Source organism: Petromyzon marinus, chromosome 49 (genome assembly GCF_048934315.1).
Source record: "Petromyzon marinus isolate PM22_M1 ecotype Great Lakes invasive population chromosome 49, UKy_Petmar_22M1.pri1.0, whole genome shotgun sequence".
NCBI classification, from domain to species: Eukaryota; Metazoa; Chordata; class Hyperoartia; order Petromyzontiformes; family Petromyzontidae; genus Petromyzon; species Petromyzon marinus.
In genome coordinates, this window is record NC_133715.1 from 2,222,852 (window position 1) to 2,239,824 (window position 16,973).

The 16,973-nt window shown below is 46.3% G+C and overlaps 1 protein-coding gene across 6 annotated transcripts in view; it reads left to right on the forward strand.

Moving 5' to 3' along the window:
• The window catches only part of LOC116952962 (uncharacterized), a 65,664-nt gene that overhangs the window by 31,615 nt on the left and 17,076 nt on the right, over nucleotides 1-16,973 (forward strand). For 3 of the 6 annotated variants that reach the window (XM_076074579.1, XM_076074576.1, XM_076074578.1), the window contains 6 exons: nucleotides 2,984-3,599; nucleotides 5,519-5,602; nucleotides 6,782-7,324; nucleotides 8,889-9,114; nucleotides 10,404-10,525; nucleotides 11,404-11,498. In XM_076074579.1, the coding sequence (XP_075930694.1) occupies nucleotides 2,984-3,599; nucleotides 5,519-5,602; nucleotides 6,782-7,324; nucleotides 8,889-9,114; nucleotides 10,404-10,525; nucleotides 11,404-11,498 (1,686 nt within the window). The remainder of the gene's footprint in view (nucleotides 1-2,983; nucleotides 3,600-5,518; nucleotides 5,603-6,781; nucleotides 7,325-8,888; nucleotides 9,115-10,403; nucleotides 10,526-11,403; nucleotides 11,499-16,973) is intronic. The other 3 variants (XM_076074577.1, XM_032972720.2, XM_032972722.2) reach the window with 3 other exon arrangements.

Consider the following 16,973-nt stretch of genomic DNA (forward strand, 5'->3'; position numbering starts at 1 on the left):
AATTACAATGTAGTCAGTTCAAGAAAGTGTTGGTGGCCTCAGCTGCAATCAAATGTAAATCTTTTATTTTCACGTATACCTGCAGACACGCGCACTAGTTCACGACCTGTAAAACCACACACACAAGAAATTGAAGCAAGTCCTGAAATTGCAAAAAAATGGTATCTCTCTGGTTGCCACTGGGAAAAGCCCTTGTCGGCCGATGTTCACCCGTGCGTGTCCTGTGGCGATAATCATTGGGTCCTTGTGAGAAAAGCAAAAGTGATGGATGTCCTTTTTATTTTTTTCTCGTATTTTTTTGCCGTTTGGGCCGTGGCGAGGCCCCCCCTTCCCCCCACGTGTGTCTATCATGCGGCAGACAGACAGGCGGCCCCATCACATGCAGGAGAATTCCCCTACTGCTTGATTGCGCTGGTGGCAGCGAGTGCAGTAATGGTGGGAGCGAGGGGAGGGGCCCTGTTGACACAAGAGTGGGCACCCGCATAGTTGCAGGAGCTCGTACTGTCCAGAAGAGCAAAATTTTAGTGAACAAAAGTTAGGCTTGGCGTGTGAACAGTCCACGGCGGGCTCGTTTCCCTGCCGCCTTCGCTCAAGCTAAATATCATGGCCCTTAAAACCGGGCGGCAGCCGAAATCATCCCGGCCGCATGACTGCAGCAGCTGGTAACAACGTGTTAGCCTTCGTGACAAGAATCGGACTTAAAATATGGCTGAGAAAAAAAAGAACCGTTTCTTAAGACTTAAAATGATGCATTTGGACAAGACTAAAGTGCGATTCGACGTGGTGCTTTCAGCTCCCAAAGTTGATAAAATAACGCCGACGCAAAGTTCAAAAGACGTCGCCGAGAACTCCTACCTTTAATGCGGCCGTCATGTGACAGTGATTGGCCTAATGCCTCGTTTTGGCTGGGATCCCAGTTCCACTCGTGTGAGCTTTGTGCCATGGAAGAAAGGTGTGGCGTCGGTTTGAAAGCCCACTTGCAGCCTGCTTTTATATCGGAGTCCTTTGATTATTCAGAGGCAAGGTCTTTTTATTATTTCACGATTGCATTTTAAAGAGGAATCGGTTTAGGTAAGACAAGCTCTTCAGTTTACAGTATTCCCAATCGTGAGACGATAAGTTTTCTTCCCAGCTGGGGTTGACTCAGCCCATCATTATCTCGTCAGGGTCATTAAGATGGGAGCACCACTTGCTGGGAAGTCGGCGGTAGTTGTCCCGTGAAAAGGCTGATCCACTTAATGGGAATATTTTTTTTATATTCTAGCTTGGTGCATTTTTGAACACTTGAAAGCGGCTGTTGAATACGTTGGTGGGGATCGGTGGCGAAGTGATTTGCACACTGCGCTGTGAATTTGGCAAACCTGAGTTTGATTCATGGCGATGGCTAACAATTCGCACTTCCAACCCTTTATCAACCCCACACTAAGTATGGTTAAACACCTCTCATAACTGACACGGTCTGGGGAGGCCTACAACTGGCAGTGGATTGACGAAGAGACCACTGTAAATTATCATTAGTTATGTCAAATTCATCCTCACGAGGATATTGCAATATGTTTGTGTAAGTACGTAAGTCTACTCTAAGCATTTTTTGTACCCAAAACATTTGCATACTCAACGTATATCATACTAGTGCTTGTGGCAGTGTCAAAAAACTTGACCAGTTGGTACCCAAATAAGCATATTATTGTGGTTCCCTTGAAGAAGCCAAAAATGGCATGAGTCACAATGGTAAAGTATAAAAACTGAAGTATAAAAAGTAGCTATTGCTGCAGTCTTTGTTGCTGTGTTGGCTCACAGCCGTTTGATTGGACACACGGCCGAAGTCGACTCCAACTTATGTTTCATGTACTCTGCCGACAGGGAGAAAGTGTTGTTCATTTTCACTGCCTCACTTTGAATGAAATGCAGTGCCTTCAAGGCCATGGTTTTTCTGCTTTACGCGTAATGGTGTCGGCTTGTAAAAAAAAATGCGCAAAATAACCGTCTAAGAATTAAAATAATCGGGAAAAAACACGCGAAGCAGCGAGTGGAAAGAACATTAATTTTAACCCAGCGTTGGAGAATAGGGGTCTCGATTCTTCCTGTATAAATAATCTATGACTGCCGACTTCAAGGAACAAAAGCTTCCTGGTTCTGATGCTTTGCCAGATACTAAATGGCACAAGGTGGCGTTGGCAGGAAAAATGTTGCACTTGTGAGCGTGCAGCCGTATTTAAATAAAGGGAGACGTTTAAAAGTTGTTCTTTTAAGGTTTAAAAAAAATATATCTTATTTCCCTCCAACTAACTCGGTCAAATATCTCTTTTGGAAAAAGTACTTTGGAGAGTTTAAAATGAAAGCAAATGCTCTTGGCTCTTCTCATCCTTCGTATTGCTTTATTCGGCTCGTGAGACTTAATTTCTTACTTGGAATTCTTGGAACGAGGTGTATACCACTTGCTTATCACAGACGGCCTTAGGAGTTGAAATATGCAAGTCGCTTAAGCAGACCTCTTTATTTAAACTTGGAAACACCTTATATGAAAAAACCCATGATTTTTTTCTGAGACTTGGATTCAGCTGAATATTGCGAACAACACAATATGCTTGATTATGGTATTTACCAAGGAAATGGACTGAAACCATACATTAACTATATTTTTGGAGTATTTAATTCGTGAGTGACTGAATTCTGGATTCTAACCCACAATATCTTTGTGTGCTCGCTCCCCTGTGCGCCCTTCGCATGGCATCATTACGCCCGAATTCTTCTAACAACATGACACATCATATGTGTCATCCCATATATATCATCCCATTGTACAGGTTGGGAGTTAACATCACGAGTTTGAATACTTCAGAGGAAAAAAAAAATGCTTGTTATGTACGTTGAACGTCTTTCGTACCGTACATAGCCAACTAACTGTGCTAATTGTCGGTGCGGGAAAACATTGCAGAAGCCGCGCACGTGCCTGATTTTTCTTCCGTGCGTGTAATTTCAGGACCTCTCCGGGAAGATAGACGACCTGACGATGTGCGGAGACGACGTGGCGGCATCGCAGGGCGACTCTGGCTCGAGCCGCTCCGCCCCGTCTCCATTCTCCCCGCGCTTGCCCGGCTCGGCGGGCACCGGAGCCGGACCCGTGTCCGCAGGGGCATCTGCGGCTGCGGCGGTGGCGGCGGCGGCCCAGTCGCCACACACGCACACCACCCAATCGTCGCCGCACCCGCACGCCGGCCCACGCCCGTCCTCCCAGTCGCCACGCCCGCTGTCGGCCGTGCCGCACTCGCCGCACGTCACGGCGGCATCGTCGCGTTCCCACTCGCCGCACGTCGCCGTGCCGCCCTCCCCGCACGCCCAGCAGCAGCAGCAGCAGCAGAACGCGGCGGCGGCCGCGGCGGCGGCGGCGGCGGCGGCGGCGGCGGCCGCCATGGGCCCAGCAGGCCCCGCGGCGTCGCCGTCCATGTCCCCGTCTCCGCACCACGCGCCCTCGCAGTCGCCCCGACCGCCCGCCGTGGGGGCCTCTCCTTCGCCGCACCCGTCCGTGGGCGGTCCGTCGCCTGTGTGCTCGCCCGCCGGCTCGCGAAGCGGCCCGCTGTCACCCGCAGGGCACGTGGGTACGTAACGGATGTTGCGTCCCACGGATATACGCGATGCACCCGCCCGCGTGCTGGGTTGGGGGCTGCTGTAGAGCTTGGTGGTCTGTGTGTGGCGTTACCCCCACTAGCAGGGCAAAAGACATGGTGTTTGCACGCAGGTGGAGGTCAAGCAAGTGGATCTTGATTATCCGTGCATTGTTAGTAGCATTGGTGTTTTTTTTTTTCTCAAGGCACCCTGGTTTTTCACACATTTGAAAATACAGGGTGATCTGATTATGGATACCCCACTGAAAAATTGAAAATTTTTAGCGAAAGCAACATTATTTTATACATGTCTCCCACCAATCTCAATACACTTTGTAAAATATTTTAATACGTAATATTGTTTTCTTGCCAGTGTAAGCATTGTCCAGGTTTCAAACATTATTAGACTCAACTTCACCTCCACACCGCCCCCCCCACCCTCCTCCTCTACTTTGAAAACACAAAATATTCCCCATTTATAAATAATTATATCCAGGCAGAATAGTTATTCAGTAATAAATTAGGAATTAATGTAAAGTGATTATACTGCCACATGCTGTGCTGGCTGTCATCATCCACAGTCACTTTAAATAGCACTGTTAATAATCATAATCATGGCTGTGTAGATTTTTTCACAAGTAGCCTAATTGTTTTCATGTTAACGCTCTAAAAAGGCTGTTAATAATTCTATGCTTGCATTGCCTTTTTCTCGTTCCTGCTTAATTAAGGCAGCATTTCAACAACGAGCATGTCGTCGTTTTCCCACCTTATAACAAAGGCTAATTTCCTGCACGATGACAATCCACAGGATTTTTCGACGTGTTTACATCGATGTAACTCATGTTGACATCGTCATCTGTGATTTTATGGATCCTAATTAGCCAACATTAACCATTCTGGTGTTTCACTGATTATATTATTGCATCTACATCCTTTATAAACATTGCATGATGCCTACTAGGAGCAATAAATAAACATCCCACATTGAAATGTATGTTAGCTCTAGGAAGCTACAAAATAATTAACTAACTTTTTATCAAGTTACCGTGCAGAATTTAGAACTTAAAAACAACAATTGTTTCTGCTAATTGAACAGCTTTGCTTGTGGGTACATTTCCCATTTAAATGGTTTGTGTGAAGGCATTGTTGTGCACATTCGGGCCTAACCGTGCGATTTTCAGAGCTCACTTTGAAACGTGAAACTCCACAATCTGGAGCCAACTCTTCCGCTCTGGTGTTTCCGTGACTGTTAATTGGATGTGTTGAATTTCCTTTGAACTGTCATTTGAATGCATTAGTTTTGCACGTTTTTATTCCGATGCCAAATTTGAGGGCTCTCCGTAAAAACCCCACCCCCGTCCCATCAGCTTGTCGGCATTCGCATTGCGATGGGATTCTTTGTAACCCCGAGTACATTGTTTTTTTTTTTCCTGAAAAGCCAGCGCTGCCATCTGGGCGATGTACACTGCGACAGCTTTCTTCGTTATTGTTGCAGTAAATCCCCGAGTTTGACGTCACCATCTGTTCGAAAATAAATTGGGGGGAGGGGCATTTTGCGAAATGTGTGTCCGCAGCACTTAAGAGCAACCATTCCACGTAAATCATTACGCAATGCCCACCTACCGCTCGAGCGATCAATTTGGGTACGGCGTGGAATTCGCGTCGAGAGCGTTCCGATGCGAATACACAAAATGGTGCCGGAAACGGCCATGCCCCAAAAATGGCCGTCTTGGCATCACCGTAACACCGTCGATGGTAGCACGCGTTTTGCTGCTTTGTGGTTCAGTCCTTGACTTGGCGCCAATGCACTAACACCTCGCTGTCTTCTTGCTTTCTGCGCCTTTGCTGCTCCTACCTCCTTTCGTCATGTGCTTGTGCCCCCCCCCTCTCCCGTGCCACTGCCCGTCGCTAAGCAGGCAATCAGATGACCCCTCAGTCCACCGGTAACCTGTCAGATTCGGGCTCGGTCAGCCAGTCCCCACGGCCCCAGGAGCGAGGTTTGTATTCCTCGGAACTGTCTTTGGGTCGGATTGACAAGTTCCCCCCTACTGCTGCCCTTATCTGTACTCCCCCAGCCCTTTATCCGCCCCTGATTTGGCCGATTTTGATTAACCATTTAATTAATTATCAAGCCTGCCCCCCCCCCCCATGTGCTGCACTGTGCATTTAGCTGAACGCATTGTGCACATTCAGGCCTAACCATTTGAAAGTTAAAGTGAGATGGGCTCTGATGGCAATTGAATAATTCTGCTGCACATTGTGGAGTTTATTTTATAACCCATTCTCAAATACTGCACACAAGAAACCAGAAAATGATGCATGATTCTTAATCTCTTTTTCGGTCTTGTCCAATGCCTCACCATTGCTCTCAGCCCTGCAATAAAAATGCGCATGTGGCATGTACTCTTAATGTAGAAATGTAGGTTCTTAAGTTCATAATACGTATATGCCGTCATCTTGTATTAACTGCAAGTATCATATAGAAGAGCCAGTGCCCCCCCAATCAGGAGTGCACATCCATCTTGTTAATTTTAATTTTGTGCAATTACCATAATGGAGATGATTGTGTGCATGTTACTTGTTAAGAAGTAGGCTAATGCATTGTATATAAAAATTAGTGTGCTATTGTGTATTGGGTTGGGAATAATGTCATTGGTGGTATACTGCATGACCATGCCAGCAACCATCTTTCACAACACAATTTGGTGAATGAACCTAGCTTGGCCTTCCAAGAGGTCAACTAAGTCTCAAATGAGTCATGTTTTTTCGGGGGTCAGCATCTGCAAAGGTCATACAAAAGGTGGGCAGATGTTCGTCATGCTGAATTTAACAACTTTAAAAGGTGTGCGACTGCCTAGATTGGTGCTTGCTAATGTGACGTAAATACAATTTGAGTTCATAAAGCTTCCAAATGAAATGCTATCTCTAGCTGCTTTACAGTTGCACAATGCAATCTGGATAACAGTGAAGAAACTATGAATGGGACATTCAAGTGATGAATTTGAAAATATCAATTTAGAAATGAATGAAAAGTTACTACGGTATTATTAATAATGAAACACAAATATGGCAGGCAGTTCATCATAGGCGGTAAACAGATGAGGTATCGCGCTTGTTGCACCTGGGATCTGAAGGCTGAGCAGGAGGGGTGCTCCGTGTCTGTGTCGGTCATGCAGGATACCCAAAGGGCTCGGGGACGCCCCAGGGAGCTGCCGGGATGACTCCGCTTTCCCCACGACCGTCCCAAGCTGGCCCGGGCTACCCGGCTGCCCCAGCCGCCCCCTTTCCGCACACGCAGCACCAGGGGGGGCCGTACCCCCGCACGGCGCCGGGCCAGTACTACGGGGGGCAGCAGTATCCCCAACAGCAACAGCAGCAGCCACCACAGCAGCAGCAACAGCAGCCTCCGCAGCAACAGCAGCAGCAACCGCCACAGCCGCAGTACCCCGGTTATGGACAGCAATATGGGCCGCAGGGAGGGCAGCCCACGGGGCAGTACGGGCCGCCATCGGCGCCCGGTCAGTTCGCCAGCGGACAGCAGCCCCCTCCTGCCCCCCAGGGAGCGCAGTACCCACCGCAGTACGCGGGGCAACAGGGAGTTGGCGGCGGCGGAGGAGGAGGAGGGCCGTACCAGTCGCAGCAGGGAGGGCAGTATGCGGTGCAGTACGGGCAACAGGCGGGGCAGTATGGCGGCCACGCAGGACAGTTTGGGCCTCAAGGTAAGAAACTGTTTTGCAGCTGTCTCTTCGTTTTTTGCTTTAAAGTACTTTAGCTCTGTCTTAATTTTAATGACCAATAAGTGTAACTTGCCAAACTCTTCTCCCTCATTTCGATTTTTGAATGAATAAAATGTAGTCTTCTTGGGACTAATGGGGTTTTGTTGGGGAAAAAACTATTATACCGGAGCACTCCACTCCTGAATTGACCTGGTATTATTTCTAGAGCATAGTTTAGGTTTGGAATCTGGATCATGATGAGATGCGCACAATTTATCTGCTTTGCCCACATTGCTGGGTTGGCCATGACCATGGTACCCAGTAGGAGGGAGAGTGTTCAGGCTTTAAGTAGTAGTGCTGGGTGATTACTGCAGGAATCGTTAAAAATTCTACAATTCCACCATTGGCGAGAGCTAAAGAATGAAAACTATTCCATTATTAATTTCTCCGTACACAAATGGGATGCCACCAGGGTCAGTGTGCCATCTCGTGGTGATTCTTGGGATTGCAAATAGAATTTCGCTCATTTTAATAGACCCATGAACCTAAATTAGAATAATGGATTATGTCAACCATTCCCAAGTTGTCAGAATCCCCATTCTTTTCGATGACGATTCATATGCTGCCATTACAAGTAATGCTATTCCATTTAACAATACTTAGGCTTTAAATCTAGAATAAATACTTAGGCTGTCAAATAATCCCATTCATTAGAATGGAGATGCACGAGTCTCCATTGAAAGAAGTTGGCTTTCTCCGACAGCACAGTAATAACCCTTAGACTCCTCGTATAGTTGTCTAAGGTACTGTTAAAATCACCGGAATTCTAGCGGTGATTCCAGGAATCTCCACCAGCTGGCTTACTTTGGCCTTCTAAAATAAAAATACCAATCGTTCCACAATTCCATAAATTCCACGACCCCTGTTCAGAATCGTGTTCAATTCCAGGGATCTCATCACGATCGCTGTCTTGGGATTGTGAGACTCCCCCAGCACTAAATCCGCATTGGCTACACCTGACAATTGATAACAGTGCAAACCTTGCTCTGTTGTGTGGAGCCTGAGCACTGGAGGGGAAGCGTGTCTGGTACCGTGTGAGAATACATTACTAAGGTGTGGGGTACACTGTTGTGAGCCGTTGTACTGCGTGTGTGTATTTTGTGAACAGTGTTCCCTTGTTATTCGCGAGGGATATGCTCCGGAGATGCTTGTGAAGAGCAAATTTTGTGGATAATGATATTGAAGTACCTTAAATAAATATATGAATAAACTATTAAAAATATTCAAATTACCATAACACACAAAATGGTGATAACGGTGAATAAATATGAAAGTTTAAATGAACTTACCTTAACTTATGATGCCGTGCATCATCACTTCATCTCATCCCTTCATCTCATCCCTTTCTTGCATCACATTCTCTCGTCACTTTCTTTCTCTCTCGATGCAATTCGTGTATAGTCCCAGATGCGATTTCGCACGTAGGCATGATAACCGCACACAGCAAGGGGATCCCGTAAACGCCTGTGCTCATATGCCCGTCGCTGCCGTGCTTCTGCTCCCGCAGCAGTCAACGCGAGTAACTGTATGCCGCCGGGCTACGGCGGTTTCCCGGACGGGAGCTCGAGCAGTGATGGTTTGAGCCCTGGTGGTGAGGGCATGGGTCAGGCTCCGCCAGCGGGAGGCTACGGTGGCCCCGTGAGCCGCGCGCTGTCCCGTCCCTATGGCGGAAGCAACACCCCCGACGCGCAGATGGGCCTCAACGGCATGCCGCCCGGGCCGCCCAACAGCAGGTGGCCGCCGTACATCCGTCGTGTTCGCTCTTCCTCGGTCTTTGAGATCGGCCGTCAGAATGAATTAGCTCTGGTTCCCTCTGACGAAGCGGAGTGAGGGGGAATAATGGAGTGGTGGGGGTGACTCCTGGATTTTGTTACGTGTTTAAAACATTGGCATAATTTTTCACGTGATGTAATTGCGTGGAATGTTGGTATTTTACACGAGGTTCTCAATCGTCCACACCAACGGAGGGCATAATTCCTGTGCAGATAAGCAGAGTTTACAATGAATGAAGGCAACTGCATCAGACTGATGGCCACCGAGGGAATAAGACATTTCTACTACCGAGTCAGGGTGGAAAATAGAGATGAGCATCCCCCACCTTTGCTCGTTTGGGCATTTTGAGGATTAGGCGTGAATTTAGCTGCTTGAATGTTGAACCTCTTTTGCACCGTATGTAGCCAATCACGCTAATCTGAGGTGTGGGAAATGGATAGAGGAATGGGATTAAGGGGGAATAATAGTGTGGGGTGACTGCTGAATTTTGTTTTACATAATGCATTGACATTAAAAAGTAATCCTTTTACTGTACACGTGCGCTGGTAGAACAAAGGGTGGTAGCATAAAATATCTATACGGCTTCTGGGTGCCTCTACGGTGTTTGTAAAATGATTTTGTGCGAAGAGCGCCAGGAAACCCAGCGGCATTTGTTTTTACAGGCAACACCATGTAGGTTTTTATTGCCTGCTTCAATGAAATACTTAAAAATTGTTGCATTCGTGTATTTTGGCTTATGGATCTGAATGTAGTTTTATCTAGTTTTAAGTTTTGTCAAACTGCAGTGTATTCACCCCCATTCATGGTGTGCAGCCTTCCAGGAAGCGGGGGGCATGCTTTCCAATTGATATGCCTCCACTGCATATTGCATGCATGTCCATGGCTGGTAATTGGAAAAAGCATATCATGGCGGTTGCAAGGACTGCAGTTTGGTAAACACTTATATAGTACACTGAGTGGTTTGTTTATTTTATTTGAACAAAAATGACTTGTGTTCTATGTGGTCTGGTGGGCTGTGTATCAATTCCATTGTTGTATTATACTCTAATAATTTCACACCTGTGCTCCCTGCCTTCAATCTGTACTGACCAGCGTGGTGAATTACGGTTAAATAATTCCCTCCCACTCCCCGGCCCCCCCCCCCCCCACGATCGTCACGGTGAGGGGGAGGTGCTCATCCATCACCGGATTGACAAAAGTCTGCACGTTTTTTCTATATATATAGTTTTTTATGCGTTGTGCATCGCAGGGCCAGCGTGTACGAGGGCGGTGCAATGGGCCCCGGGGTGCCGCCCTACGGCCACGGCGGCTATCCCCAGCAGCAAGCCATGATGAGCCCATCCGGCCCTGTCATGCCCAACAGCCTGCCAGGTACGACACCACAAATGAAACACAAGACCTCGCTGATCTCGTAAAGGAGCAATAAACCACGTCGCAAACTCCAGTTTCTCCCCGGAGCAGATTTTTGGCTACTCGTCGAACAAAGACGGGTGCCGCATCGTGCGCGCTTTCAGATGCACTTCTGTGGCCGTCTAGAACACTTCTGCCTTCCGATATTAGGAATACACCGGGAGCTATCAAGATTAAAAACCCATTTCTTTCGAACTGCTTTATATGTGTTTAGTTGTCCTTCCCCTGCACCTCCGATTAGCACGGTTGGCTACGTACGTTGCAAAAGAAGTTCAATGTATATTCACAAATCGACGGGGAAAATCCGTTGGACGGTGGAAGCTTTTGTAAGCTGTGCACAAGTTGGCCATTTGCACAGGTTATGAGGTTTACCGATGTGTGTGTTTATTGTCAGGTTTAGAGATGTTTATGGATAGTGTGATATATTTCATTAGTTTTTTATTGTGTTAAGATTATTAGCGTTCATTTATGAATGAGTTACGATTCATATTGCCTCTGATGACATTGTTTTATTGCGCACTTCGTTATTTTGTTTTTAACGGTTTAACTACTGAGCTGACATTGTTGGTAAAAGCAAGCACGCGTAACCTTCACTTTTCATGACATTTGTTTCCAATGCATTGCTTTGTCAAATTGCAGTTCATAGGTTTAATGCATTTCTAAAGATGAGTATCATACAGTGGCATAGAGAGCAGTAGCTAAAGGGATCTTGTGTTAAAATAATAACAGCAATGCACATATACGGTCCAGGTGACCAAGTTGTGTCTGGATGTTGTCTCCCCGCCCCCCCCATCTGCTGCTGACTGCCACATAAATCCGCGATTGCTCTGACCAATCAGGAGGCTACGTGGCGCCCCCCTCTGGGCTGGTACCCGAGGCAAAGCTTCCAGCGAAAGGAAAGGGAGACAAACCGGCCAGCGACGTCAAGTCCAAGGTATGGTGCACAACCCTCCCCCGACTTGACATCTGTGAAAAAGAGCGTTGTAGCTCATCGGATTTTCCCATTATCAATTTGCTGGTTCTGGTTCTGAACCGCCCTTTGGCTCTAACTGCAGCCCTCCCACCCCACCACCACCACCACAACGCTTCTCGATCACAGTATTAACGAAATGAATTTCTTCCAGGGAATTCACGTGGGCCTATAAGCCGTAGACGTATAGTTAGCACTTGGAGCCCTGGAGGGCACTTCATTTTACCTGGTTTATAATAATTAAGTATGCAGCATGCGGCCAAGTTGCTTGACAGATTTTGAAATTCTCTTGTTATACGATGTGGAAAAGATTATTCTTTATCCGGTAAATCGGATCCCATTTGTTAAATGGTATGGTGTTTTTTTAACCAATTTTTTTGACACATTTAGGTAATTTGGAGGTTGAACAAATGAGAATATTACTTGTTGAGCAACGGCTCATGCTCTCAACTTGGCCATCTGCTGGTTACAAAAGCCTTGAGCAAGCGATATGATTTTGGCTTGTATACAGCACGGCATCAGAAGCCAAATATGTGCAAAGTTTTTCAAAAGTTACTTGCTGTTACCTTCAACCGAGGGTTCTTGCGATTTAAACATCGCAGCATTTCCAGGGTTACTGACAAATGAAAGTAAAGCCTAAGACACCAGGTGCATATTCAGACTTAAAACTGATTTGTGTAATAAAGCTTAGTGCATGTCTGTTAAATGTGTAGTTTCAGAGTGTTTACAAGTTGCTGTCCCCAGCATATTACATGGTCTGTTTTTTCTTCATAATATAATTTTTTGGGTTGGATCGTGTAAATATAAATGTGTCGTTAAACCCGCCACCACCCGATACAGACAATTAGTAAGGTTTGTCACGTGAACAAAATGTGTCAATTAGAGAATAGTTCAGCACACCGGTGTGGAGAGCAAATCCACACCATTTACAATTGGCAATTACGGATTGGCATGTTCTGTTTACGTGACGAACCTTAATAATTGTCTGTTTCGGGTGATGGTGTGTTTAATGACACATCTATATTTACGCAATTTAACCCAAAAATCTATTATGGGATGATTTTGGTCGCGACAGCCTACGTGTTTTTTTGCTAGACCTTTACCGGGTTCCCTTCGGGATTGCTGGTGTGAACGCCGATATACAAAATTCTGTATGACTAGGGCCAGTATTGAATCAGGGTGGAGAGGGGGAGAGAGGTATTTACTCTCTGTTCACAGTATTTTTGTTTGAGGTTTTGACCATTTTACTCGGTGGACATTTGAAATGTACTTTGGAAGCTTTTTGGCCAAATTTTTTTGAGCAGTTGATACCACATCGTCGTAACTGCTCTTGACACTTGGGCGGTGTCGGAAAATTGATCCGCCACGTGGGCTGCTTTACCTGCGTTTGTGACAAACAACAGGTGTGTGTGGAGGAAGAGTCTTACAATTTGTGATGTCATCATGTCGGCTCGTAAAATGATCTTTTGACTTTGTAAATGGAACAGCAGAGAATTCTGATGAAACGCTTTTTGCCCGGAGGCGTGGTTTGGACGTTTTTTCGGCTGTGCCTCATTCTGCCACCTGTAAATGACTTGACTCTCTCCTCTCCACCCTCCTCTTGTTCTTGTGCCCTCTTTCTTCCCTGTAATGTGGCTCGCCACTTTGTTGACCCTTCCGCCCAAGACCTTGTCGCTGTGTCGGGTGGGGGGGGGGGTCTTTGGAACTGGCTCGCTAATGCCACGCGCGACTTTTGTGATCTTGCTCTTAGCGCGGCGTTCTGCAGGCCGAGATGGTCGTGCGCGTTGGGAAGGCCGTGGGTCGTGGCACTCGTAAAAATAACTTATCAAGTAAAATAAAAATAAGGGTGTTTTCAGCCACTGAAATGTAATTTATGCTCGCGTTGAATTAAAACTCGAGATAGATTATTGGCTCGCGTATGTTCAATATTACATTTTTGAACTTTAAAAAATAAATGTGTCATGTTTTAGTTTAATCATTCCATCATTTTTTTAATTTACGCTGAGATGGTGACTTTTCATTTTCATTTCATACTTTTTGCCCTTTGCAGTGTGTTGCGTCATTGAGTTGAAGTTTAAGGCATTCATTTCTGCCAAATACCTTTAAACCATTAACTGCATATATTAACACGTTAAGTTATTACAAGGAGTAACATTATTAATGTTTGATTCGTTAATGACCTCCGCTAGGTTGACTTGACCTTAAAATGAGCTTCCAGCGCGGATCTCCCCTGGGTCAGCATGACCTGAAATGAGCGCTTGCCAGAGCTCTACAGTTGTGAGCTGTCGAGTCAGCTGTGCGTAGACCACAGGCCACACTCCTATCCTAACCTCTGCTCTTGAGCGAGGGAGAAGCAGTTGGGCTGTGCGTTATCCACGTGGCTCATGATACTTGCATGACTCACCACTTGTTGTTCGATAGTCATCTGTTCTCCAAGCATTTCTGTGTTCGGTCGTCAATTTTTATTTACAGCTCCTCGGGCATTGCTCAAGCTGTGCATTAGGTTTCACACGGCCTCCAGTCTTCCATATGCAAAATTAAACCCTCCGTAAGAATATAACGTTTTATTTTGGGGTGCTCACTTTGTGCTGGGTGGTTAGCTTGAATCGATTTGCCTTCATTAAAAAAAAAGTGGATTCAAGCAGTTTTTTTTTACAATACTGAGAATTTAGAATTGTTCAAATTTTTTGGGGAATAATGAAAATTGCATATCCTATAAACCTCCCCTCCCCCCTCTGCTCTCCGCACCTGACTGATGACGTCATCTTGCTATATTTAAGACCAGAAGCAGGTGGATTGCGTCACTATTCTGGCAAATTGCCCGATGATGCTGAATGTAATTACCAGCGAAACATCGTACTAGAATTATAAATGTTGTGGATTTACTCTGCAACACACCATTGGGCTGAAGTTGTAACTAATTGGCACTTTGTTTACGCGACAAACCTTACCGGCCGTGTCGGGTGGCGGAGGGTTACGACACATTCAAACTTAGGCGATCTAACCCAAAAACCTTTATTATGAATTGCAAATCCTTGTTTAGACAAATTTTAGGTGCTTGTTAAAAATGTAATTGCAGTCTCATTCAGGTGTGGCCTTTCCATGACTATCGTCACCCTCTTGATCACCACTGTTTGTCATCACCTTGGCTATCATTTTCATTTAAAGCGCTGCTTTTACTGCCTTCCTCATACGCAAGCTTTTAACAACCTACACATGCGTCAAATTACCCCCTGCCATTGACACAAAGTAAAGTGATAAAATACAAAGTCTTAACATCAACATAAGTCGTGTAGCTTGTTACGATTCGCAATACCAACGCATGTTGCTTAGCATTAGACACCGCTCAACCTTTTCAAACTATCGCTCGAGCAAAAACATTCTGCGGCTCTACATTTGGCCCAAGCGCCACTTAGGTGCGGGACTGCGCGCAAAGGCGCTCACCGCTCCCCCTCGTGAAACCCAGCGAGGTTCCAGGGCTTTGTTTTTCCACCCCCATCCAACGTTTGGGTGCCGTTTTACCCGCCACTACTGCAGCCCCCGACATGCGCCGCTGTCTCGGCTCGCGTTGCCGCCCTGCGTGCACACTTTGGTTTACCGTTGTGTTGTCGTGTTGCGTGACCGCAGGCTAGCGGCAGCTCCCAGCCCTACCCCTTGGCACACCCGCCCGCCCCCTCCCTTAAGTCCCCCGGCACCTGTAGCCTTTCCTGCCGCTCAGCCGACGATAGCGCTGTAAGTGTGCCCACTCGCCCAACCAACAGTGATAACCCGCACTCCTGTGTGTGTGCGCGTGCGTGCATCTCGTTTGCGGCCGGTGATCCGCGGCATCGTGGTTTTCCTTGTTTTCTCTACGTGGTTTCGCTTTGCTGCGACTGTGTTTGTCCCAAGCACACGACAACGCATGCGCTTTTTTGAAATACTCGTTTAGCATTTTTCAGTTTTCACATTCTTTTTGGCGCGCGGGCGTCTGTGATGGTGTGCGTTGACGTTGTGCTTGCGTGCGTATGCGAACGAGCGAGGTGTGTGTGCGTGCACACAACCTTCTGCAGCTGGCTTTGTTGCTAAGTCACGGGTAACAATGAGATGCGGGGTTGGGTATAAGGTGGTTCTCATTTCGTAATGGAAAATAATTTCACTCTTCAGCAGATAAAGCGTTCACCTTCTCGTTAACTTAAAATACAGTCGTCCTGTAACTTGATTTTAAAATACAGCTAAACGGTTCATCGGCTGGGTGAAAGCTCAGAAAAAATATCCCTTGTGGTGTTGAACACTCATAGTTGCACTTTTTGTTTGGTGGGATAACTTCTTTGATGGCGTTTAAAACTAGCTGAGCTTTGAGGAAACCACACAAGGTCCTCCTTGCTCGGTAAACTGTAAATGACCCCAGACTTGCGCCCGCGGTCTATCGTCTGCAGGATTTCACGCACTTTGAAGTGGGATATTTTTTTGTATGGTTGGTGGGGGGAGGCTGGCTGGCTGTGGGCAAGGGGTAGATTACCGTGATTGCTGCCACCGTGCTCTGGTCATCTCCCTCCCTTCCTCTCTCGCACTCCCTCCGCCCTCGCATCTTGTCAAGACGATGGCGAAGAGTACTTCAATTAAATTAACAAAACAAGGCAATTCCGTTAATGGAGTGTGACCCACATTGCGTTGTACAGCTCTTATTAAATCTGAGTATAAAATTTGTACGAGGAAGAAATTCAAGCCGCCTGCTTTTACCAATGAGGAGTGGTTGTGTGTCCCCCAGTGTTTAAATGGCCGCTGGTGTCTCCTTCACTATTGTGCTTCAAGCATCCTCGGCTTCACGGTGCTTCTGCTGTTGCTAAATTATTTGTATTAATTTCTTTTACCTTTTACCGTCACTTACCAAGATTCATTTTTCCCGTTCTTGAAAGACATGGCCAGGGGAAGGGATGAATGGTGGTATGCTTATCGGGCAACTTGAGCAGCTCATTTTTTTTAATCCCAGCAAATAAAGTGCAACTGTGATGGCCGTTAAATCGCAAAAATATTCTCCCATTTAACAAATAAAATAGTTGAATTATTAGTTACGGCAACAACAAGCAATTCAATTTTTGCTAGGTTTAGCCTTTCAAGTATTTATCGATTCCAAGCCTACGCCCCATTTCATGAATGGTTGTGAGTGCGATCAGGCATGTGACATGTGTGCCTGTGTTAAGAAGGAAATCGCATTCCGTCAGTTTCATGTCTTCGAAGCTGAACGGTAATTTCTCTTCCTCGTCTGCTCAAGCTCGGGACTTGTAAACACTATCTCCCATGTGGAGACTGCTTAACAGTGAAGATGAGACTTGATCTTAAAAGCTGCTGCATGCTCTGTTGACACACTAAAGAATTTCAAACCATATCTTGCCATTCCTATTTTGTCCCAAAAATTGGTTACATTTTTGTCCTGGGTGTGCTGTTTTTGTAGCATTTTCG